We start from the raw sequence: 25141 nt of genomic DNA, 5'->3' as shown, positions 1-25141 counted from the left end.
AAACTGAAGAACACACAATGAGATGCACTCCTGTAAATGGGAGACACCTTAATTCCGGGCCACCCTGCATAGTGCTGACATTTTCAACATGGGTGTCTTACTGCAGTAACTGTGAAGAAAACATGTGGTGCACAAGACGTTCCAGCAAGCAGGATCACACATCACTTAATCACCAATGAAGACTTGCATTGAGACAGAGGAATGCTCTGTGGAGTGCTGCAGTTATTTACAGTGCCTGAAAACAGTATCCTTAACTGAGACCACCCTTAAAAAAATAAAATAAAGTAGATTGCTGTATCTTTTACTCTTCAAGTACTGACAAGACACCACCTCGCATTACTGTATGATGTCACACCAAAGTGTCCTTTACTCTTCAGTGAGTGTTTCTGTATTTGGCTGGCAAGCGAGGTTGGGTGTTGTTGCTTAAATAAAAAGAACATCTTCAGGGAATCTTTATGGATTTTAATTGGGTGGTTTTTGGTTTGAAACTCAGCCTTATTCATGTACAGTATTTGTTAATAAAAATTACACAATTTTTGTTGCAGTACAGATTTAGTTTCTTTTGTTCTGCTCTGCAGCAAGAAAAAAAGCACGCAGTATTGCATTCATGTTTAAACCGATGGAGCTACATTTTAGTTCTGTGCTATAGGCAGCAACAGATTACTTTGAAAATGCTGGTTTGTTATCCATGCTGCTAAGCTTTATAATTGATTAGCAATCTGCCGCCTTTGTATAGCACTTGCAGCAATGGTGTTTAATGTGCACCCTCTATGTGCATAGTTCTTTATGTAGAAATCAAAGCTAGAAGCTTGCAGAATACAATATACCTGCACTGAAAACAATTACAAAAAATAAGCTCCAAATGAAAACAGCACGCAGTCACTTAGACAATTTGCAAGCTGTGCTATTGTATCTGTGATTGCTTGATTACAGCATTATTGTCATAAGTGCGATAGACTCGGTGACATTTGTATGCACTATGACTAATGAACATATTGCTTGAACAAGTGAAGAGATGAACAGATGTCTAACATTCCTGTTGTGACGTGTGTTCTAATTTTCTCACTTGTTTGCTTATGAAGTTCGTGTCAAACAGGAAGGCAGATTTTGAAGCCAGTGGAAGTAAAGCTTGTACAGGCAGGTTTTAATATCTAATGTATTCTGGCACTACAGTAAGGCAAAGCTTGTGTTGCTAGATCCTGACTAGCAACCACTCTCTTGATCAATGTGTAGTGCTGACGTAATCTTAAAAATCTTCCACACGTATTTGAACTACAACATCCACATTTGTGGGCATATTTTAATCAACATGTGATTTGCTATTTACATTTCTTTGTAAACATATATATATATATATATATATATATATATATATATATATATATATATATATATATATATATATATATATAAAAATAAAATATGTTTGTGAGTTACTAGAAAGACCATTTGGCATGTTTGGCACACCTACGGAATTGCAGAGAATACTAGAAACTAGCCCCTACCACCTTGTTTTATTAATGTTAAACTTATCCTTACAGTGCAGCTTGGATTTTTATAAATGTCAAGGGTGCACATTTAAAAAAAAAAAAGATGAGAATGAGAGAACTCTGCGCATAACATACAAATCTGATCAGATAGATCAAATGCAAGTCTGGTAAACAGTTCCAAGTTGTGCAGATTTGCAGGAACATTGAATACATTTTACAGTAGTAATTAAAAGAACAATACGTGTTGACCGTGCATTATTTACTGCAGGTAGCATGATAAGGTATTTGTCAAGCTGATTTTTATTTGCGTGGTTCAATTCCCTTCCTACAGTAACTATGTTTATCATAATTACTGTGTAAAAGATAGTTCTCTTTTTACATATCAGCAGGGAAGGAGATAAGGCTCCCACTGCATAGCACTTTGACCCATTCCTGGTTTAACTAAGAGTTTAACAAGACACACCTGAGCTTGTTACCTATACACTGTGGCAAATCAAGCTCCTAGTAAAACATGGAATGGGTTAAACTGCTATGCAGTAGGAGCCTTATTTCCAACCTTGTGTCAGTACGCTCGTTTACTTACTGTACTCCTAGTTAAACACAGATGTGACCAGATAAGGTCATAGCAAAAAGCTGGAAATTGTTTAAACTGATATGCAATGGGAGTGGAAGTGATATCTGTCAGTAATTGTACCCTTAACTGAACCCTCTTTGGTACCTCTAGCTAATAATACACACTGATCCTGGCACCACATGAAAAATAACTGCTTAGCAGAACATAGGGTAACACCTGCTCTACAGTACAATTATGTGATAAAGAATATGACAGCCTTTTCCTCCATATGCCTGTGCATGACTGCAGGTAATCGTTTTGTCACATATACAATACAAACTGTGTCTTTCCAAACAATGTTTAGATTGCATTGATGCAGTGAGGGCTCAGTATTCTGTGGCTGGGTATAGTGTATTTAAAGGGTACTTTCCACAATGTTCATTTTCTCAATATTTGATTCTTTGCTTTTGACCTGCTGTAGTAGGGGCCTGTTGCATGTATGTGTCATACATCCATATATATAGGCCTATATAAACAGCAAAAGCAGAGCATTATGTTATAGTGCACTTGCCACATTGCTAGAATATTAATCTGTTCTCCAGTGTGTACCGGTGCTGCTTGCCTTTTGTCTTTTGAATAGTATTTCTTGGAGGACGTATTCAGCAAAATCCCTTTTCACCCACAGATCTAAACATTTCACAGTTGCTTCTCTCAACCCCTGTATCTTTGTGAACACGTACACTGGCATGTGATTTTGTCGCACTTAGACAGTGGCAGGAGGTGGAGTACTTCAATTGAGAATATAAAGATAGCCAGGCCTAATAGCTGGTTATGATTTAGAGAAACAGGGTCACAGTTTTCATCTTGTAGGAAATTTGCCGTCTTCAACGAGCTAGTGAATAGCCCCGAAAGGATGCTTACTGAAATAACCAACATAACACCCAACAAGAGTGATACATTTAAATCAGTTAAATAGTAGCTTATAGAGTATGTGATCATAGCGTTAAATATGAAGTTTACTAAAGCAATGTTATTTTACCCTTTTGTTTTTTTATTGTCTTTTTTTTTCCAGATCTTAGACAGGCCTTCCAAATTTGCCAGCCCCAAGCATGCAGTAACAAGCTTGTATAGGTACTGAAGTGGTGGACACATTGACTGATTGCTCCATTCAATCAGAGTATTGTTTCACTAAGTAAGAACTGACCTGCCACAGGAGAGTCCACAACAGCAACCATGTATGGAAGCGCAAGAACGGTCGGGCATTTGGAAGGCAGCCCCTCCAGGTCTCCCCGTTTGCCGAGGTCCCCCCGGCTGGGGCACAGGCGAACAAACAGCGGAGGGGGCGGGGGGGCCGGAGGGGCTGGCAAGACCTTGTCAATGGAGAACATCCAGTCTCTGAACGCCGCTTACGCCACCTCGGGGCCCATGTACCTGAGCGACCACGAAGGGGTGGCGACCACCACATTCCCAAAGGGCACAATGACCCTTGGAAGGGCTACAAACCGGGCGATGTACGGGGGCCGGGTCACTGCCATGGGGAGCAGCCCGAACATCGCTTCGGCTGGTCTTCCTCATGCAGATATCCTCTCCTACGGCGATCATGGCACCCTGACCTCGGCTGGCCTTCACCACCAGGTTCCCTCTTCACTCAGGCAGGTCAGGGACAACACCATGCTGGATATGCACTCCCAGCTCAAGGACTTGCACAGGGAGAATGAGCTGCTCCGCAAGGAGCTGGATCTCAAGGACGGCAAGCTGGGTTCCTCCATGAACAGCATCAAGACATTCTGGAGCCCCGAGCTGAAGAAGGAGAGGGTCTTGAGGAAAGACGAGGCAGTCAGGATGTCTGTTCTGAAAGAGCAGATGAGGGTTTCTCATGAGGAGAATCAGGTAAGGTTACCGCCTAGTCAACAAGTGCTTGCAAATTTTATTTATTTTCTTTTTCTTTATGGCTGGCTTTTACTGTCTCATTATTTTTTTGATAATGTTATTAGCACACTCTGTTTTTCAGTTTTGCCTAGTGTTCAAACCATTGGAAAACCCTTATAAAAATATTGGCTGGTTGTATTACAGTAAATTAAACTGTTGCAGTCAGTCGAGAGCAAGGGAATTTGACAGCCATTGTTTATCAGTTTACACTGTATCTGGCTTTGTAAGATGACAACAAAGGGGAAGGGGGGGGGGGGGGTTAATTAACATCAAAGAAATAAAACCAACGTCCAGTTTAGACTGCTAAACAATAGTTATTACATCTCTGCCATCACCAAAAAGTCATACTGGTTTATATAAGACTGGAATAAGTAAAGATGAACAGCTTCCCAAATCCACAAACTTCAGTTAGTTGGAGGGCGGAGCCAGTGGAATGTCTTTTGTGGTTAATTATTTAAGTCACGTTTCAGCGTTTCACAGACCCAGCGTTGGCTGTCAGTCAGTACTGGGATTCAGTGTTTTCTATGAAAGTGACTTTGATTTGTTTTATTTGTGCTTTTCACATCATATGAGCAGCTTTGCATTTGACAGAGTAGGTTGTGTGCACATTCTTAATACCAGTAATCAAAATGCAATACAGAATAATGTTGGCTGCAGACAGAAATGCCCTCACAAAGGAGATTGTTCATTGTGGCAAAAGAACCATGTCTTCATGCATGCTCTGCAAGTTGGTTATTAAGTATTCGGTTGCTATGGAAACATGACACTGTGATTCAGAAGCTGTGTGAGCTGTAAGGCATGGTCCGCTTTTTAAATGACTCTCTGGCAGTTGGGGTTGAATTACCTGAAATTGTTGCAGTACAATGCACCCATCTGCCCGAGTTTAAAAATAAATACATAAATAAATAAAATAAAACCTACCTGTAAATATTTCAATAAGAAGTGTGTGGTCTAGCTATTACCTGAAGCTATATTGTACTGATATTGCTGTTAAATACAGAACTCATATTGCACTGGCACACATTGAAGCCGTTTTAAAATGTTCTGTTACGATTATGTTATTGCAGATTTTCTGCCAGCTTTCATCAAGACTGGTTCGTCAGTGCTCGTTTCCCATTGAGGCTGAACATTGTTTTAGCTGTGACATCCTACTGACTTACATAAAAAAAAAAAAAAATATATATATATTATATATATATATATATATATATATATATATATCTATATTATATATATAATATAATATTTTTTAAAACATGTATTTTATACAGGATTCTTAAAAAAAACAAATGCCAATTAAAAATAGTTTCATAAACATAATGTTTTATTTACTGAAACGCATATATTCTGTCACAGGCTGAGTGATCATTTACTCTCTAGGAACCTCAGAATCACAACAAACTCTTATTCTAATGCCCGCTTATTAACATTGGAGTGTAGTACACAAATGCTTTAATAATATAGACTTATAATGCATCACTCAAACAAGGGTTTGGCTATTATTTATCACACTGATGGAGGCACTAGCTGAAGTACCGTTGATTAGCTTTACTTAGGCTTCTATTAGTTTTTCACCTAATAATCTATTAAGTGTTATTGAGTTAAGTTAAATCCCCCTCACCAGTACAGTAGTCTGCTCAGGGACGCGAACCTAGGCTTTTCCTTCCGAAGGTCCTCACTCGCAAGTGAGCCCCCTCAGGATGATTGACTACTAAAGTTCGTCGTGCGTCCAGTCTAGATGGCGAAAAAATTATACAATATTAATTTATTTATATAATATATATATATATATATATATATATAATATATATATATATATATATATATAGATATATATAATATATATATATATATAGAAGTGTGACCAAATCGTTCAAAAGGTCATACTTAAATAACATTTGCACCTAGGACTGAATAATATGTACTAGAAACAATGATGACCATATTTTCAAGTCTGCCGCAGCTGCTTTGAGGCAGACGATCGAGCAGCATCTTGTCTTTTAATGTTTTAAATTCTTCAGCTGTTCTAATTAGCTTTGCTTTATTTTCCTCGATGTTATCGAGAACCGTCTTATCAGTTTGTAGCAGCACGCCTCTCATGCATATTCTGTTGTAAATTGTTAAGTGACCTCTAATGCTCCTGTAGACTGTTGTTTGAAATAATACAAAGCTGTGTGTCAGGTATATAAATGTATTAAAATGTTACTACAGTAGGTGATGCATACAGGCAGATTATACCCCTAACATTGTCCTTTGCAGTTCTACAGTGCATTTACTGAATATTAACAGTATCTATTTTTTCACTACAGTATACACATGAAATTTTGAGATCCAGTGGACACATTATAGTTCTTCGGCTCAAGTTTGAATACTTTAACAGGCTCCACAGGGTCTATTAGATCATTTTTTATATGTTTTCTTTCTAAACAAGGACAAGAATACAAATCAGGTACCCAGCTGCTTTTCCTGGAAGGAGTTTCAGGTTGTTTTTCCTTATTTGGGCCTGAGCACTGCACCTTGTTATTGACATCAGGACTTCACAGAAGACGGCCCAGTCTCCAATATCAAGAAAAATAAGTGTTCTGAATTGTTCACAGCCCTTTTTGCAGAATTCACCCCTCCAATGTAGTCTTGCTGTCCTGGTTTGTTAGTACTTTCTTAATTGTTCATTCTTCTTTCTTATTTATATAACTTGGTGCAGCATTCCAAAGTTGCAATTGTGGTCAGACAAGTAGTCATATATTAGAATGAGTGTTGGCATTAGACAGTTGGACTCTGTTCTCTAACTCATTTCTTGCAGCTTTTTATTTCCATATATTAAATCTTGCAAGAAAGAGCTCAAGAACTTTGAAAAAAGATTTCTAGTTTCTAGTTTGACTGTTAGAAAAGCAAATATTAAATGCCATTTAAATCCTGACTCGTTTTGTAATATTCAGCAAAAGACAAGATTTACATAAAACATAAAAAAAGTAAACCTTATCTGAAAAAAAAATATTGTTTTGGCTTTTGTTGGAAACATTGGAAGTTTGCCTAATGTTTCACAATTTGTATAAAAAAAAAAAATCAAAATGGGCACACTGTTCAGTGAAAGTGAAGCGTAAAATGGAATTTAAGTCCAACGCACACATGCTGTAGTTCAAATTTTTTATAGGTCTCCTTTTATGCAACAGAAAACAAAGAATAAGGGTGTTTACATGCATTCACACTGTTGTAAAAACCGACATCAGCACTGGAGAATAGAGTGTTAAACTGCAGTTGTCACATAGTGAATCCTGTGCTTGAAGGTGCTACAACACTGGTAATAATTCACCCTCATACTTCATATTGTGCCCCCTCTTTTCTTTCTGCTTTACATTCCTGCATCCATGTCACCATTTGCCTTGGCTTTTTGTTTCTTTATTTACAGAAAATAAGTACAGTAGGTAAACTGGTAAATTCATACTGAGCCCTATCCAATTGATGATTTAAACAGAAAACTGGCACAATTTAATTACTGTGAATTAAATTAGGACCACTCCTTGCATGTTACTTACTTTTAGGGACAGAAATACAGTAGACTTACTAGAGCTGTTGGTTTCCTCAAAGTCCCCTTCTTTTAATAATTCAAATAGCAGCAGTATTTCAGTACTTCAGTGTTTGGACCAGTCACTGTTTCAGTCACTGGAATAGACCGTTATGTTTTAAACAATGCCAAGGAGGAGCCTGGTGGTTAGCCAGTGAACTCCTAAGTTGTTTTCCATCTCCTACCTGGACCTGTATTTCTGTCATTGTATGCCAAGCATGTTGTGTGCATCTGCCGGTCCCCATACCCCCCTAAGTGTGAGCTTACACTGTGCAGACTGGAGCTATGACCTAGTTATGTCACTCTCAGGACTGCAGGTAGAAGCGAGACGCAGAGGAGATAAGGAGGCAGAGACAAGTTAAAGGACAAACCACTGATATGTGGTTCACTTTCTTCCCTGCTGTGAACCATATGGGGAACTTTTCAATTGTTTTATGATATCTTTTTTTTCTCTCCTATGAACTCACTGTAGCACATAGGAAAGTTGTCAGGTTGGTGGCAGCATGGCACACTGGAGCGAATGCCTCTATTTATCCACGAAGCAGCAGGGAGCTGGACAGCTGTAGCCTGGGCTTCACCAACACGGGCTGACCCCTGGGGATTATAACATGGCCTCATATCGAGCAGTCCTCTCCAAATCATTCAAGCGAACCTTGCTAAAAATAAGTTGTTATGATGTTAACACTGTTTAAATGCCACTGCTGTTTAAATCATTGACTTTAGTGAAAACCAGCTATCTACAACAGAGTGCGAGTCTCGTTGAGAGTATTCAGTACCAAAGGTAAAGGTTTGCACAGGCATTGAATGGGTTCAGTAGTCACTAATGCCTCTTTCTAGAGCAGAGATTATGTCTTGAATGCAAGTGCTGACCAAGCTCCGCACTTTCTATCTTCTAAAATCTGATGAGAACCCAAGGTGGTACAGTATGTGCAGGCTGTGTTATAAATAGATTTTCAGAAAACTTTTCTCTGAGTTGACATCTAATAAGTTGTTTTGGTAGCTTTTCTTTTCTGCCTGTGTAAGAATGTGAAAGCTCTGCTATAGTCATTCCCTGTTACATCCTGATAAAATATAATATCAGTTTGTGCAACTTATATAAGGTGACTGCTTAAAAAAACAAAACAAACAAAAAAACAAAACAAAACATTAAGAAAAAAATACAATTGTTTTGCTATGTTCACATACACACTGACTGGCCTAAAAAAGTACAATTTAAGCAAAAATAGGCAATCTCCAAGCCTGCAATGTATGTGATCCACTAGGTTTATAAAAGCTGAGTGAGAGCTGTGTGCAACTATTCGGCAACAATCTTGGGAAAGCAGATGGATCCCGGTGCCTCTACATGGCATGACAGCGGGGCCCTGTGCACCTGGCTCGTCCCTCAACACAGTGGCTGCATTGACCAGCGTATCCATTTGTGCAGTCTCTCGGTGGTCATCGTTTGCAGAAAAACATCACCATGCTGGATTGAACCTACAGAAGCGTGTTATGATAAGCAACAGACTAGCTACAGGGTTCCAAGTCAGAGAAACATTCAGCCCTGGGCAGTGTGCACCTGTTTCCACTTTGAGGTCTGGATTTTTGTGGGCTGTTAATGTCATTCTCTCTTATTTATTTTTTGCCAGTCAATGTAACTCATAACAGGAGATTGTCTGTATATGTACGTCATGTGCATAATAAGTGCAGCCTGCTTATGCTTTGCAATAGTTGACAGAAGACATGTGGAGGGTTACAATCCTAGCGTGCAATTAAGATCACTGTTAGAGGCAATGAGATATTTTGTTGTGTCGTTATATAGAAATTATACAAACTAATTAAAATGGTAAACCATCGGCAGGTTTTCTAGTGTAAAAGTGGAGATATGCTGTAGGTACAATAGGTCTGGTCTGATGGGGACCAGGTTTAAGCTTATAACTTTATTCTATATTGCAGTGGGTCACCAAATTAATGCAGAATCTAGCTCTTTCAGATAGATATTTTTATCAGCTGAAACAGCAAGTCATTATTTGTACCGTGTGCTTTTATGAAAAGCAAAATACACAAACCACACTGTTAGTTGACAGTGATTAACCAATAAAACACGTGGCACAAAAGAAATGTTTCACCTAAAGAGGATTGAAGTGTTAGGCAAAGTGCCTGCAGTTCCAATGCTGGTGCTGAAGAGAGGTTAGTGATGCAATAGGCCATGCAGTTTTACCAGTGTTGGGGTTTTCTGACAGCTGTTGTGCTTAGCATGCAAGAATGAGTGGATGGGATGTAGCATCAACCTATTGTGGAGTTAAATCAAAAGCCCAAACATCGTCTCCAGGTGGCCACGCTACAGCACTAAGTGCATTATCACTCAGTTTATGATGATAGCTGGGTGGCTGTTCAGGTTTTTACTTGATCATATTGTATCTGTTAGTTTGACTCTCTTGTATTTTGCTTTGTTGCATGCTACTGTAGTATTCACCCTTATAAAAAGTTTCCCCTAGTAAAAACATAGCAAAATGTAATAAAGCATAGGTAAGCATTGTAAAGAATAGTGAGGTATGATAAAGCGTATTAGTAAACATGACAAACCAGGACACAGTATGGTAAATGCATAGTATAGCCATGGCTAAAGCATTATAAAATACAGTGGTAAACTTTAGGTGTTGACTGGGTTGAGTGAGAGGATGGATTCTCTGGGGCACATACATGTGGGGGTTTGAAAGTTATTTGTCACCATTTAATTTCACCCAGTCTTCCAAATGCCGCCACATTTATTTATTGTAATATCTCTATTATCACACTGTCACAGGTATTGCCCACAAGCAAACTATTTATGAGCGGTGTTTGCATGGAAAGGGTCGATGCTTGTAATATTTCAGTTCGGGTCTCCGGTATCAGTTTATTAAATGCATCGTGCCTAGGGTTTATCGTTCAGCTGTTCCTGGCACCACTGCCACTTTATTGCTTCTTAGCTGGGGCTATGAAGCATTTACCACATTGCCTGTAAGTCCTGCCTGAATGAATGTGTTTGCTTCTGAGGCTCATTCATAAGCAGTAACGGTAGTGGAGACAGCTGTAGAAATGTAAATATTGTTTTGAGATGTCTAGGTTTAGCATCGCATGGCGTAGTCGTTGTATCTTTCTCTTTTGCTTCTCCATATTATTGCTGCTGTTACTGTTAATCTGTAGCTGCCTCCTGTAAAGAGAAATAAGCAATTGAAAAAATCTGTTTTGAGTTCTGTAACGTTTTGTTACAAAAATGTGTATTAATGTTTGTATTAAACTAGAAAAATAAAGGTGCTGACTGCACAGTCATTGTCCTGATAAAAGGATCTTTGGGTTTCAAGGATTGGGTTTACAGAACGAAAGTCATGTTTCTGTACAGGCTTTTTTTTAACCTGTTTCATGGTCAAACCCAAGTCTGTCAAATAAGAGCTTAAAAAAAACCAAACAAACAAAGACAATTTGAGATGGAGGCCCTTCACCTTTTATGTTTGGAATTTAAGTTAAATTGAAAATGTTGACATTTTGACCTAAACACTTTTCAGACAGCTTGAATACAGAGTGAACGTGTCTTTTTAAACGTCAGTTTGTCTCATTCAATTTATCTTCATCAATGTTGGCTTATTGTAGGTTAATGCCTGTTTTAATTGCTTTGGGTATTAGCCTGGAGATGCAAGTATTCTCCATCACGTCTGTTTTACAAAGGAAGTGACTGCCTAGCCTGGATTATACAGTGTTGTAGCAAATCAGATCATTTCTTCACCTAGATCATTGTTTTTTTTTTTTTTTTTTAATGAAGCCTTTTTTATTGTCCTAATGCCCTATTTTAAAAGACGAAATTTCAGGTAGATACAAATCCTTTATAATAGGGCAACTAGTTTGTCTTTTTGGTTGCATTTTGTCAAAGGACAGTAATGCTGTATTGTACATAACCAAAATATACTGTATTTGAAATGTTTGACACAATAAGAACATTCTTTGGGATTATTGAATTTCTGTAGGAGTGAATCTAAAATAAAACTTGTGAAATATTACATATGAACAAGTGCCCTGCATAAATTGATTGAATGCACTGTGACAATTGGAATGTTCAAGTGGATTACGTGCACAGTTAATGACACCTTTTCTCTAATACAGAAAGCCAAGGGGCTACAACAGCTGGAAGCAATCACAAACATACAACCACATACCACACATACCCTCATTTAAACTGGCAGGTGGCTGACATTGTTTTTAAGAAATAAAAATCACACTGCCTGAAGGATGATCTTTTGCACTGGTACCAAGAACTGAACTCTGGCCCAAAATCAAAACCCAAGGGGTTCTGTTCAATCAGAGTTTGCAGTTGGATCACAGGTTTATCTAAGGACTGTAGCAATCCATCGTGCTGTCCGTTGTCTGGCTTTGTTCTTTTGGTATTCACAATAGAGTTTTATGTTTGGCCTTTTACTATGGTACTGAAATTGTACTGTCATGAACCAAGTTAATTACATTCATGAATTTGATTTCGTAAATAATAATAAGTACAAACTTTAATCTCGTCCTTCAAGTTTGTACGGACATGAGCTGAATAAGCTCATCCGAGTGCAAGACAAAAATGTATAGTTTATTTTAGGTTTGAGTTAGGACTACGGAGTTTGAACCAGTGGGGTTCCCATAGTTAAACCAGGCACAGATCCTAATAATAGCGAGTGAGTTAGAGAATCAGAGAGCGAGGGAGGATTCGCCTTTAGGCATTACTTGCATGTTAGTGCACCTGTTCACCGTGCTCCTCCTGAAAGAGAAACACATGAACCAGTGTGGATCAGTACAACAAGTACTGTACTGGGAAGATTGCACTGTTACACCAGCTCACTCACTGCAATAGTGTTTACAGGGCCTCTGTGTGCCCAACTAACCTCAGGATGGAAATTGATTTTTTTTCCCATTTCCCATGTATTAGAGTAAGGGAATCCACTTACCTTTGTAGGATGGTTCAAGCCAGTCCCCTGGGTCCTTGAAGAACATTCCCACTACTCTCAATGTGTAAGACCAGACAGGTCTGCCACAAACAAGCAGCGTTTCCGAGGATGTTGCACACTGATGCTTTCCTTTTTTTCTTTTTGTAAGGCACTGTAAAGGTATGTAACAAGTGTGAGATACGGATGTGTGCCTTCGCTATACATGCAGTCAGTAGCTCTCTCATACAGCAGGGATGAGTGAGACTGTCAGGAGTGGGGCATACTGTCCTTATTCACTGTCTGTACAACAGTAAGCCCTGATGGGGATATTGATATTGGAGTAGGAAAGTTACTTCATTGTTTAGCCCTTTGGCTTCTTTCCAGACTGACAGAACTTTAATACCCTGTGAAATCGTATCAATTGACAGTGAAACTGCAGTCAGTTCAGTGTTGCTGAGAGTTGTACAGTTTTATAATATGCATAATTACTCTTCAGGCTACTTAAACCTCTGAGTGCATGTGAGGCATTTGAATACAAACTATGTATGTCTGGCAGGAGCCACACTTAGGAGTTTTACATGACTTAGAAAATGTATGTATTGAAATAAATAGTTCCCATTTTTCATCATGTCTAAGCAGACCTACTTCAAGAATAAACAAAGACAAAGGAAATATTATTAAGAACCTAGATGAATTCCTTGTTTGTTATAACCTTTCCAATGTTTTAGCCATGTGGCAATCTGGGTTTAATCATGTGAAAGAAATTGCTACGGTCAGAGAGCTAGCTTTCCTCATCGATCTTGTTCCCCCACATCTGCAGTACAGAATGCATTGAATACGATCATCTGTTTGATGCATTTTTTTTTCTGAAGCTGTTTAAAGGGAATAATAAACTGGTGTAGGCAGTCAGTGTCTTCCAGCTCAAGTGCCCATGATGAGAATCTAGTTCATCCTTGTGAAGAGCTGCCTGTTTTTGTTTAGTTTTTTTCCTCAGTGGATGGGGGCTTTTTTTGGGGCTCATTATTGCAGTTTGTCATCTTTGATGTTTTTGATACATTTTTTTTTTCCAGAGTTTCAGTTGCAGACCCATTTACCACTAATGGGATCCAAGTGCTCCTCTGTATAAGTGTGCTGCATGAACCCACCTGTTATGAGATGCAGATGAGCAATGCTTTTATGTTACCTCTTGTCTTATGTAAGTGCGTTGATTTTGGTTCCTGTGACCATGAATTTAAAGACCCATCTTGAGGGATCTGATTCCGAAGGGTTCCATGAACGGTGTGTTACAGTGATGTTAACCTTTTAAGCAATCCGAGCAGCCTAGTAGGGCTTCCTCTTTACCAAATTACTCTGTATGCCACAAGCACTCAGAAGAGTATTTGTATACTCTATAAGAGTATTTTATGCTTTTAACAATTCTAGAATTTGGTTAGAAATAATAAGACTATTATTCTACGCTTTTGCCATTGTTTTTTTGTTGCTGTTGTTTCTAATCAGCTATAATGGAGATATTCTGTCTGCCTGTCTTTTCAGATCTGCTTGTTACTTTTGCAATGCAGTTATTATACACTATTGACATTTTTTTTTTTTTTTTTTGCTGTTGCTGATAGTCACTTATCCGGATACCTAAACTAAGGGGTTACTGCTTGAACAGCATACAGTACCCTGGTATACCATTGTCCTAGCAGTATTGGAGGAAGTTGGTACTGTATAATGCTTGCTTTATTGTTTAAGGGGATCTTTGCAGCTGTCAGTGTTGTAGTGCAGTGGTGCTGGGGAAGCTACTGTAACTATTGAAACGTAGGAAATGCACACAGCTGTTCTGTCTATTAGCCTACTTCTTTCTTTCTATCTGTTTCTATGGTGAGTTTATAATGTAGTTTCAGTTAGAATGTATATTCTGGGCTATCTGTGGGCGGTTACCCTTTTTGGAATAGCTGTGGTTCAATCTTAAGTTCTCATCCTGCTAAAGCTTACCTGATCGAATGCAGCAAATACATTGTTTTTAACTATGTAATGCTGTGGATGAGCCCTGCTTAATTGCAGTAGAAATGCCAGCAAAGCACTGGAAAGGAGGCATCTGTACAAAGTGAGCCCAGCAGGTATCTGTGTGGGTGGGTGTCATGCAAGCCCCTGATCTGTCTCTCTCGGCTGGCTGACGAAGCGCTGATTAAGAGGGGGTTCCTGTCCGAGGACACGCAGCGAGACCTGCTGCCTGTCAGCCCGTGCCTTTCCAAAGACAACGTGCCTGTAGGGAATACTGTATGCATCACAAAATCAAGGGGCTGTGCGCCTTCATCAATTTGAACTGAACGTAATGAAAACAATTCAATTGTCAGAAATTAGGATTTTAGGACCTTTACATTGTTGAATACTGCAGCTATTACTGATGGTCTCTTGTGAGCTGTGCCATTAACATTTTCCCTGCCAGGCGAATAGAACACCACTCCCGCTACTGTGCCACAGCAACATTGCACTGTACACCAAATAACATTTCATATAACTGAAGAGAAAATAACTTCTGGAGTGTTTTTCTGTTGTATTGAAATGAAGCCTTCTAAAAGTTTATCATATTAAAAGCATTGCAATGTGTATTAAAACATAGTAAAAGCATGGTGAAGAATAGGTGAGCATTGTAAAGAACAGCGAGGTATGGCAAAGTATATTAATAAACATGGCAGACCAGGGTAAACTATGGTAAATGCATAGTATAACCATGGGGAAAAACATGGGAAAACTGCAAAAAAACTTTATAAGGGAACCAATAATAAACATTGTGTTCTAAAATTCAATGCATATTCTAACAGTAATTTGTGTTAAAGGCGGATTCTTGGCAAATCTTGTTCACTGAGCAGTCGCTGTCATTTTTGCATGTATATTTTATAATTTCTAATTTACAGAATTCAAATATTCATGATATTCCAGTGACCAATGGGATCAAATATTGACCCCTCTTAACGAGAAAGTAAATACGCCCACTTGTTGAGGTGGCTCTTGTACTGTAGGACAGCTTGAATGGAGCTGTCCTTGTCCTCGTCCTTTTCCTTTTCTGGTTGGCTTGAAATGTCCTATTGTAAGTGACTGTGCATATTTTGCACAGTTCACAGCCTACCTCTGTAAAGAGCTTTGTGGTCCACTATGAAAGGCGCTATATAAAAATAAAGATATTATTATTATTATTATTATTATTATTATTATTATTATTGAAAGAAAAAGGGCACAAGAACATTCCTTTCCAAATGTAATTTTCCAGAATCTACGTTGCACAGCAGCATCGAAATGAGCCAAGGGGGAAATGAAAGGAAAGAATTGTCATTATGAAACACCTTGGCAAGGAGGCACTGGACTTTTAGAGAGTTTAATATAAGAATTAATGAAGACCAGTTACTATATTTGATCCCACGTCTGATTAAACATGAAATACCTTTTTACACAAACACACAGTCGATGTATTTTGTAGACCTATGTTTCTGCACACTATAATCAGTGCAATTTCTTACTTTTATTTTGCTTCAGTGAGAAATGAAAGTGAAAATACAGTGACTGGCCCGGAGCAGTAAGACAGCCTTTTCCTTTTCTACTTGATTACACATTCTTTGTAAGTTCCATGTGCAGCGCTGTGTGATGGTGGCCCACCGTGAAAGGCCTAATATAAAAAAAAGATTGAATGATGTGCGAGTGACAAAAAATAAGATTACTTTTTTTTAGGACGTAATGGCTATAAAGTCTGCTGAACCAGATGAAAACATGCTAATGGTTTTACTTTCGAAATCATTTGTTTGCTGATGGCTATGAATAGACAGAACTTGCAGAAAGAAGGACAGTAACAAAGCATAGGATCTTCTGTACATCCAGCATGTAACATTACTATCAAGAAATAACTACTTCCTACGGGAACATAGTCATTCTATGCTCTTTTCCTGAAGTTGTAACAGATGTTGGCATGTGTAGTGGTACTGCATAGCAATAGAAATATGACCTGGGTGTGAACAACAGCAGCAGGAATGGGATAGTTAGAGGAGACCACTGAGGAGAATTTACATTTAAGTGTCACCCTTTTGCTTAGTCATTAAAGGACCAGAAGGCAGAATAATAATGTGCGATTGCCAGTCCCCATAGCGCTGCCATCTGTTTTTCAGCGTGGTGGCAGGGAGGACGAGGGCAAAGTGACTGATGAAATAACTCAATTACCCAACCAGGAGAGCTGTGCTCTCCACAGCACAGCCAGCCCCACTCACGACTCCCCTTCACATTAATGAGAATTGCAGTGCATGTTTTCACTCTGACTGTTCTCAAAGAGTATGTGACCATTCCCCAATGAGTTTGACCATTAGGGCTCTATTCACAAAACATTTAAGGACTGTTTTATGGAAGTTTTTTTTTAAAGAGTGTTTTATAAACATTATATAAGTGTGGAAGGGGTGTGGGTAATTCACTGACTAGGAGACAGACAGGTGTACTTGAAAACACCACACAGGTGCCCAGTTTTATTTGCAAACAGTTCTTGCTTTTTCCGGCAGAGGACACTGGACCGTGGGCTGCCTATCAACGATGATAGACAGCACCACGGAAATACCACAGCTGGTATGTGAACAGCAAGTGCACTCGCAGGTGCTCAAAGAAATAATAATGAAAACAGAAGGCGAAAAGAACAATGGAAAATAAAACAGTAATAAAACTACAAATAAAAGGTGCTGCACTCGGCAGCGTTATCCCGGTCGCCGCTACCCGCACGACCCGGTTCACCGTCCTACTCTGTAGGCTAACTAGCCTGTTCTTTCACAATACGCCGGGGTCTGCCCAAGGGTTCCCCGCTCTCTCTGTCTCGCTATGAAACTCTTTGTTTCGCCTGATTCCCGGTCCTGGATCAGAGCTTCCGCACTCTCGTTGTGTCTAATTGGGCAGACCTAAGGAAACAGCAGAGCATTTTTTTTATAGGGCTAGCAATCTGCCAAGACTCGCCTCTCAGCCATTCAGAGAGGGGGGAAAGTCCACACACCCACTTTCCCACCTCCCCGTGTCACTGCCATGACTCACAGGCGGTTGTTGGATGACTGTCACCCTCTTCCTGCAGCCCGTGAACACGCCAGCAGAGTCAGCACAGATCTCTCCCTGTTACAATAAGGTTAAACCCTGAATTTCAAATTAAGAAAAACAAACTCCTAGCCTTCTGTACAACTGTTTAAAAGAGTTTTGTGAAATGCAGGATTTATATTCTAATCAAATGGGATTTAAAAAACAAAACCTTCCATAAAATCTGCGTGAATTTAGGACCTTAATTCCCAATTTCATACTGTTAAGGGTTGGGAAAAAAAAAAACAATAGCCGAGCTTGGATAAAAACATTGAAACAAAACCTGCTCTATGGCCATTTGAGTGTGTGTGTGAAATAGTTAATAAAAATTGTGTCTTGAGCTTGCAAGAGTTTCCAAGTTTGGTTCCACAGATAAGTGATCTGCATGCATAAACCCGGCTCTAGTTTGACTGGAGCTGAAGTGATGAGCTGCAAGCTGATGTGTAATACTTTGGACAATGAGGGCACTGTTTACTTTTTGTTTTTGTTTAAAATGTTTTATTAATTAAAAAAACAAAACAAAACCAAAAAAAAAACATATGTGGGTGTCTGTATTTCAAAGTCTCAAAGTGTTCACTTAAATACCAGCAACATCAGATGAAAGCCTTTTAAACTGTTAGACCTGACAAGGTTAACATCAGAAGTCCTGCAATAGGTCATGAAGGGGTCTACAAGGGGAAACTCTTTAAAGCTGCTTTTGGTTGGACAACTACTGTACTGTACATTCTGTAGAGATCCATGACTAGCAATGCAACTTTCATTTTAGTGCAAAGACCTTGATACATCTTGCTCTTTGTTTTCCATTTACAAGCTCTGTGTGTGTGTGTGTGTGTGTGTGTGTGTGTGTGTGTGTGTGTGTGTGTGTGTGTGTTAGGGTAATATGTACTGTTGAGAGATTCGAAAAGTGGGTGCCATTCAATGGTTATTGAACATTTATCAAGACTTTGTTCCTGTCTGATGCTATTATACTACAAGAACTTTTTACTACCCCCCATATTACATTACTGGTAATATATTATACATTATCCATCTATTATAAGTGTATAAAAACTACAAACAGTAAATGAGAACGGCTGGTGCAAAACAACAGAATGTCTATGGATCCTATCTTTGTGCTCACCATTGCCTACAAGTTAGATTTGTGCCAGCGGATAACATCTGCCCTCTAGCTTAGGGAAGGCAGGTCATGTGCCTGGTGATGTGCAGGTGCTCCATTTAGACTGAGTTCCTCTCGTCTGTTTATATATCATTGTCCAGGTAGCGGATTTCACAGGGTAGTATTTTAATGGTACACTGTTGTCTATTTTCCTTATGTCCGCTGGTGTTTTAGATCATTAAACTAGAAAATGGGAATCTAGAGTTAAAGCAACATTTGCAGTGGTTTGAAATCTGCAGCTTTTACATGTTTATTGTAAGAGACACCGCTGTGTTTATCAGTATGTGGGTATAGTTCCCCTTTTGATTCTGTGTCAAAAGCTAGTGTAAGGTTCATGTCTTCCAGAACTTTGCAGGCCAGTCATAATGCCCAAGTAAAAAAAAAAAAAAAGACTAAAATGTTACAGCTGAGTTTCTGTGCTGTTGAGCAAGTTTACTAAGCTGCCTAAACTCTGAGAGATTAAAACACAAAACGAAATCACTGTGACAAAATTGCGACTATTTGCAGTAAAGTGGATTTTGGTTTGTATTGCTTTATTTGCCATTTAGAAACCCAGCATTATTTTGGCAGATGTTACCCTTGAGGTGTGCCCTACCCTCTTTATCATTGTGTCATGCTCATGCTTCAGCATGGCGCTTCCTCGGAGCGGCGTGTAAAATAAAGCTGTGTTGTGGGAGCAGAACCCTTCGCTTCTAGCCATGCGTGAACAACCGTGGAGAGTGGCAGCTCTAGAGAGCCTCGCTGACAGCTCGATGATTGCCAGGCAGCTCTGATAGATTGACTGCCTGTGCGTGTGCAGCGCTCTCTGTGCCATGCAGCTCCTCCTTAACATCCTGATTAGTCTCGCTGCATGGATTTGATTTTATTAATGAAGAAAATTAAGCTGCTCATTAACCTCCTGAATTTGAAAACAAGAACTACTCTTAATCAAAAACCATTGCTGCCGTACACTGGGTCCTTGTAATTGAATACAGTACTGTAAATAGCAGTAAAACTTGTTACAACCAACAGCGTATCGGATTGTAACCCATTTGAAAGGCAACAAAAAAAAAGAAAGTATTTGTTCTCTCTTTATTTTTTCTCATCCGTTCAATAAAGATTGTAGTTCAGTTGCATGTATAATACACAGAAGGTATAATTAAGGTGACCATATGCATTCTAGTCTGTTTTACCTGTCTCAGGTACCATTCTTACCTTTAAGAGAAGCAGGACTACGCTTACCAGAATGCATTGGGTTGCGAGTTGAAAAGCCGGAACTATCCCAAACTGTCCCACAGAACACAGAGCCGTATGGTCACCTTAGATATAATGTAGAATGTAATTCAAATACATACATTTTTTGGTTGCTGTTGTTTCATGTTATATTTGCTATAATTCTAAAGATGAATTTGTTTTAAATAAGTCATATAGTAAATGTGCAGTGTTAACTTATACAGGGAGGAGATTGTTGGTACTGTCTTCAGCAACAGCCCATTTACACAACACTGGAGCTGTAGAGATGTTCTGGAGATGACGTACTGCCATCTACTGTATTATTTAAGCCATCACAGTACAAGTTTGTTTTTTAAATGTTGCCATCTAATTTCTAAAAGTTTAAGGATGGGGAGGTGGAGAGGGTAAAGGGTTAAAACGGTAAACTCCACAAATCTCAAAAGGAGGGAGAAAGGCAAAGATCCAACAGATGAAAGTGATTTTCTTTGGGTGATCATAACTCAATTCATTTAAAACCCATAAAGGTCATATAATGCTAGTTTGATTGGTGGTATTTTTGAACAGTGACTCTGAGCCTGCAAATACAGTACAGACACCAGCTACTACCTAGGATGAAATATAGAAATATATTAGAATTTATGACAGGAGCTAGGCTGCAATCCAACTGCTGCAAATACTCTGAGAGCCATTGTTAATACTGACTTTGATAAATGCTAGGGGCCTAGTGGAAATTATTACTGAGGAACAAAGAGTGCTTGCTCCTTCTGGTAGGGATATTGGCAGTGCTGAGTACAAGTGGAACTGTGTGAAAAATAAAGGCTGTCATTGCAATTTTATTAAACTTAATAACCAAGTGTGAATGTAAGAGTTTAGCCGTGAAACGCTAGCCTTGACTCCAAAACCTGGGTATATTATAAAAGATTAATTGTATCAGAAAAAGTTATAGGCTCTAAATAGTATTTTATGAAGTTTATAATGTTGCTCGACCTTTTCCATTTTATTTTGGTTGACAGCATCATGTTAGAAGTATTTTTTGTCGTATCCTTTAATTGTAGATTTCTGCATGCATTATATGACTGTGTCATTTTACGCTATTAACGATTTCAACTGTGCAGACCTGCATACAGTGACATTTTGCTCTTTCCTTTTCATTATAAGACACTGTAATTAGTTAACACAGGGTTATCATACTGAATGTAATATGGCGGTGCTGCTACTCTATTATCACAGCTGTTGAAGTACAGCAGGGAATCAAACTCAAAAACATGTTCAGAAACTATCCTCTTTAGTATAGTCACTGCTCTTGAAATACCGGCTACCCTATTGCAAGGGAATCCAGGATAAAAAAAAAGGTTGACCAGACTTGACACTGGTGCAAATAACAATAATAATAATAATAATAATAATAATAATAATAATAATAATAATAATAATAATAATAATAATAATAATAATAATTCTGTGACAAGTTCAAACAATATTACTCCATTTTATTTTTAAATACACGTCACTCTGACACAGTTTAATGGACGTTTAATGGCTCAGTAGCAATTCCGACATTATTTGGTTTGTACAAAGTGTTGGCATGGAAGGGCACCTCTGCCTTGTACTATAGCTTTGGAGTCTATGACATGACATGCATTTAGTAGAGTGAATGACTGATTGCTGTAGTTAAAAGCACCTAGAGAAATGAATCATTGATTTGTACAATGCCATTTCTTTTAAAAATGCAAAGATCTGTGAGAATGAGATCATTGCATTTTTCAATGCATCAATGACGCAGACGTTTTGACATGTACAGTAGTGCTATGAAATGTGAAAGGTTAAAATAATTAACAAAGACAGTAATACTGGACTTTAAAGAAAATTAATACAATTTGCTTAACGTTTAAAAAAAAAAAAAAGTCTTAATTCAGAATCCTGTCGAGGAGGGTCCAGTGCAGCTTCTGTTTCCGATCGGTATTCCTGGGGATGAGGTGTGATTCATACATGGCAGTATATCAATTATAACAGTGCTTCAGCCTGGAGCACCCCCTACATACAGCACTACAGCATAGCTGATTGGATGATATTTAGTGGCTTTCAATAGATAGAGTTCATGACCCTTACCAGCACAACTAAGAGCCACCATAAATAAGGATACTTGAGATAATTGTAGGTCAACACAGGAGTCGATTTTGGGATTAACATTATGTACAGTTCCAGTTTTGTTTAATGGTGTTATCTCTTTCTCTGTTACTTAGTACTGCATGCAAATTAAATACACAGAAAACTATCATTTGATTCAGAAAGGTTTATTGGCAGACTACTTTGGTTCGTAAGTGATTTGAAAGCCAGTTTTGTAATGCATTGTTGGTGATGGTATTTCAATAGCCAACTGCATTGTCATTTAGTTTTTTAGCATCACCTCTCTCAAGTCCCCATTATCAGTCTCCAGGAGGTGGCTCTGATCTATTGAAGACTGTGTAATTGCAGGTTTTAGCAGGCAGGAGTTCATTTGACTTTTTTTTTTTTATATATGCAGTGCACCCCTTAAGCTTTTACAGTGCTGGTATATTTAATCTGTCATCTGTAATATCATTTTTATTTATGAGACCAATTGTGAAGGTTTAACATCCACCACCTTTCTACCACAAAAAACACAAAACAAATTATTATTATTATTATTATTATTATTATTATTATTATTATTATTATTATATACCAGTATGTCCATTTCAGAAGGTTTGTATTCTAAATACAGTATGATTGACTGTGACTTTGTTTTGCATGAATCTGTTTTTATAAGGGTTTTCCATATACAATGACCTTTTAAAATGTATATTTTTGTAACATAAACATATCAATGCTGGCTCAATTATACAAGAAAACCATTTAAAAAAATATATTTCTGTTATGAAAGATGTGGGGTGCAAATTGTGTTCCTTAACTGTTCAGTACCTTTCAAGTTTCTGTCATTTGCCTCCTCAATTACTGTGCAATGTTGGAACATTAAAAAAATAGAAATAAATAATTAAAATAAAAACACAATGGTGGCTGAAGGCAGCCATCCAGTATTGTTTTCTGTACTGCCGATTTTTAAAATGATTTGCATTGTTATGCTTCCATGTATTCTGTTTTCTGCTTGCTGCTTTGCCCTCACTTTATTTGATTTTGGTCCATTTTGTCATTTGCCATGCTGTGCAGCCATTGGATCCGAGAAGAACTAAGGTTTGTCCTATGTTTACAACCAGTTGGTGTGCGAAACATAACTCTGTGGTAGTGTGCAGTCTGCCTTTAGTTTGGAAGATTCTTGTATTCTTTACCTTAACTATCTCCTCAATTGAGTACCTTGCCTATGAGCTACAGATCTGCTAAAATTCTGATTAAATCCAGGCCTCCTCTATTTGTTTTGTTTACCACACAAAACAGTTGCAAGGCTGTCATTTTCAGCAAATGTCGTGTGTAACAAGCACCCTGAGTGTAACATGCAAGGGTGCTTGGGTTACATCACTTGTCTAGTGTACTTTCCTAGCTAAAACACCACAGTATACAGTACTATATAGAATACATAAAGCAAGTGTACTGCACAGCTGTTACTATTTGAAGGAAAAGAATACTGAAGCATGTATTGTGTTCCTGTTAATAGTGTGCATGTTGTTACTGACAGACTGGTGTCCTAGTGATGCTTTTTTGGCAGCTCACGTATTTTTGACCATGCTGCTCCGGATTTCAGAAGTGGAACTTTGAGTTTGAAATGTTGTGTGTCTGAGTGTTGTGACACATGTCTTCCATGTGTACTCTGTTCTTCTGTATGTCTGTCTGAATTTCACTATTTATTTTTCATCATACAGTGGATTAAAGGTCTAAAGATCCTGAAGCTGGTAACATAGGCTTTGGATGGCTAAGTTCTTAAAGGCATATACAGTAGAGATGTGGATTCCAAGACGCTCGTTCATGTCTGTTCTGTACTGAAGCTGAAATAAATTTGTTCTAAATGAATGTTACTTGGCTAATTTGATTAAGACTGCAGAGACACAGTGATGCTAGGGAAGTTTGTTTTTGCACCCAAACCCATATATGTATAAAGTTGTTGTTGTTTTTTTTTTTTTTTTTTTTAACTTGTAGCATCTCCACGTGACAATCCAAGCTCTGCAAGATGAACTGAGAACCCAAAGGGACCTGAACCACCTTCTGCAGCAGGAGAGTGGCAGCAGGATCGCAGATCATTTCACCATCGAGCTGACAGAGGAGAACTTCCGGCGGCTGCAGGCGGAACACGACCGACAGGCCAAGGAGCTCTTCCTCTTACGAAAGACCCTGGAGGAGATGGAGCTCCGCATCGAAACGCAGAAGCAAACGCTCAACGCCAGGGACGAGTCGATCAAGAAGCTGCTGGAAATGCTGCAGAGCAAAGGCTTGCCTTCCAGGTCCATGGAGGACGACAACGAAAGAATCCGTAGGATGGGCGAGGCCGAATCGCAGGTCAATCACCTGGAGGTGATCTTGGACCAGAAAGAGAAGGAGAACATCCACCTCCGAGAGGTTCGTACCGCTGCCTGTAGAGTAAAATTCACTGTGCAAGATTTCTGTAGATTTCTTTCACTTCCTTATTTCTTCATTTTCTCCAGCCATTTCTTGCATTTTTCCTCTATCGTATCACCTCCAACCATCTGCTATGGCTGCTTTATATTTTAATTTTCTACTGCAGGGGTCTCCAGCCCTGATCCTGGGGATCATAATGGGTCTTCTGGTTTTCATTTCAATTGAGGTCTCACTTACTTAATTGCACCAATTAGCTAAATTGGTCAATATTAACAAGTGTTAGAGATCTTTATCCATTGATGAGATAGACACCTATATAACCTGAGTATTTGGGGCTCTCCAGGACTAGGGTTGGAGACCTCTGGTCTACTGGATCATCATTTAGTCAGGATGCTCAATACCAGAAGTCATTGCTTTGAGAGTAGCTTGGTACAGGGTTTAAATATCTAAATTATCTTAACTGATGCATTTTTCTTGTTGATTCACTTTATAGCATTTTCACATTCGTTTAACTCATCCTGCTGACCCAATGTGGTATTTCCTACAACCACTAGGGGCAGAGTGTTGCGGGTTAGTGGTTACACTCTGGTGTACCTGTACCTGATTTAGTTGAAAGGAGTGCTTCAGACATAAACAGTGTGTGACAACTGAAACAGAAAATGAAACAAGGTGAATCTAAAGAAGAACTATACATTAGTTAAGGTAGCTCTGATATTACTCTGCATA

At 38.7% G+C, this 25141-nt stretch overlaps 1 protein-coding gene across 10 annotated transcripts in view; it reads left to right on the top strand.

The window, feature by feature from the left end:
* LOC121329395 (ERC protein 2) overlaps positions 1 to 25141 on the top strand; it is a 262968-nt gene that overhangs the window by 2127 nt on the left and 235700 nt on the right. For all 10 annotated transcript variants that reach the window (XM_041274987.1, XM_041274985.1, XM_041274984.1 and 7 more), the window contains exons 2-3: positions 3116 to 3933; positions 23999 to 24415. In XM_041274987.1, the coding sequence (XP_041130921.1) occupies positions 3277 to 3933; positions 23999 to 24415 (1074 nt within the window). In that variant the 5' untranslated portion in view covers positions 3116 to 3276. The remainder of the gene's footprint in view (positions 1 to 3115; positions 3934 to 23998; positions 24416 to 25141) is intronic.

The sequence above is a fragment of the Polyodon spathula genome, chromosome 16, assembly GCF_017654505.1.
Source record: "Polyodon spathula isolate WHYD16114869_AA chromosome 16, ASM1765450v1, whole genome shotgun sequence".
NCBI lineage: Eukaryota > Metazoa > Chordata > Actinopteri > Acipenseriformes > Polyodontidae > Polyodon > Polyodon spathula.
The sequence above is the reverse complement of the archived record's forward strand: the minus strand, read 5'-3'. Positions and strand labels throughout refer to the sequence as shown.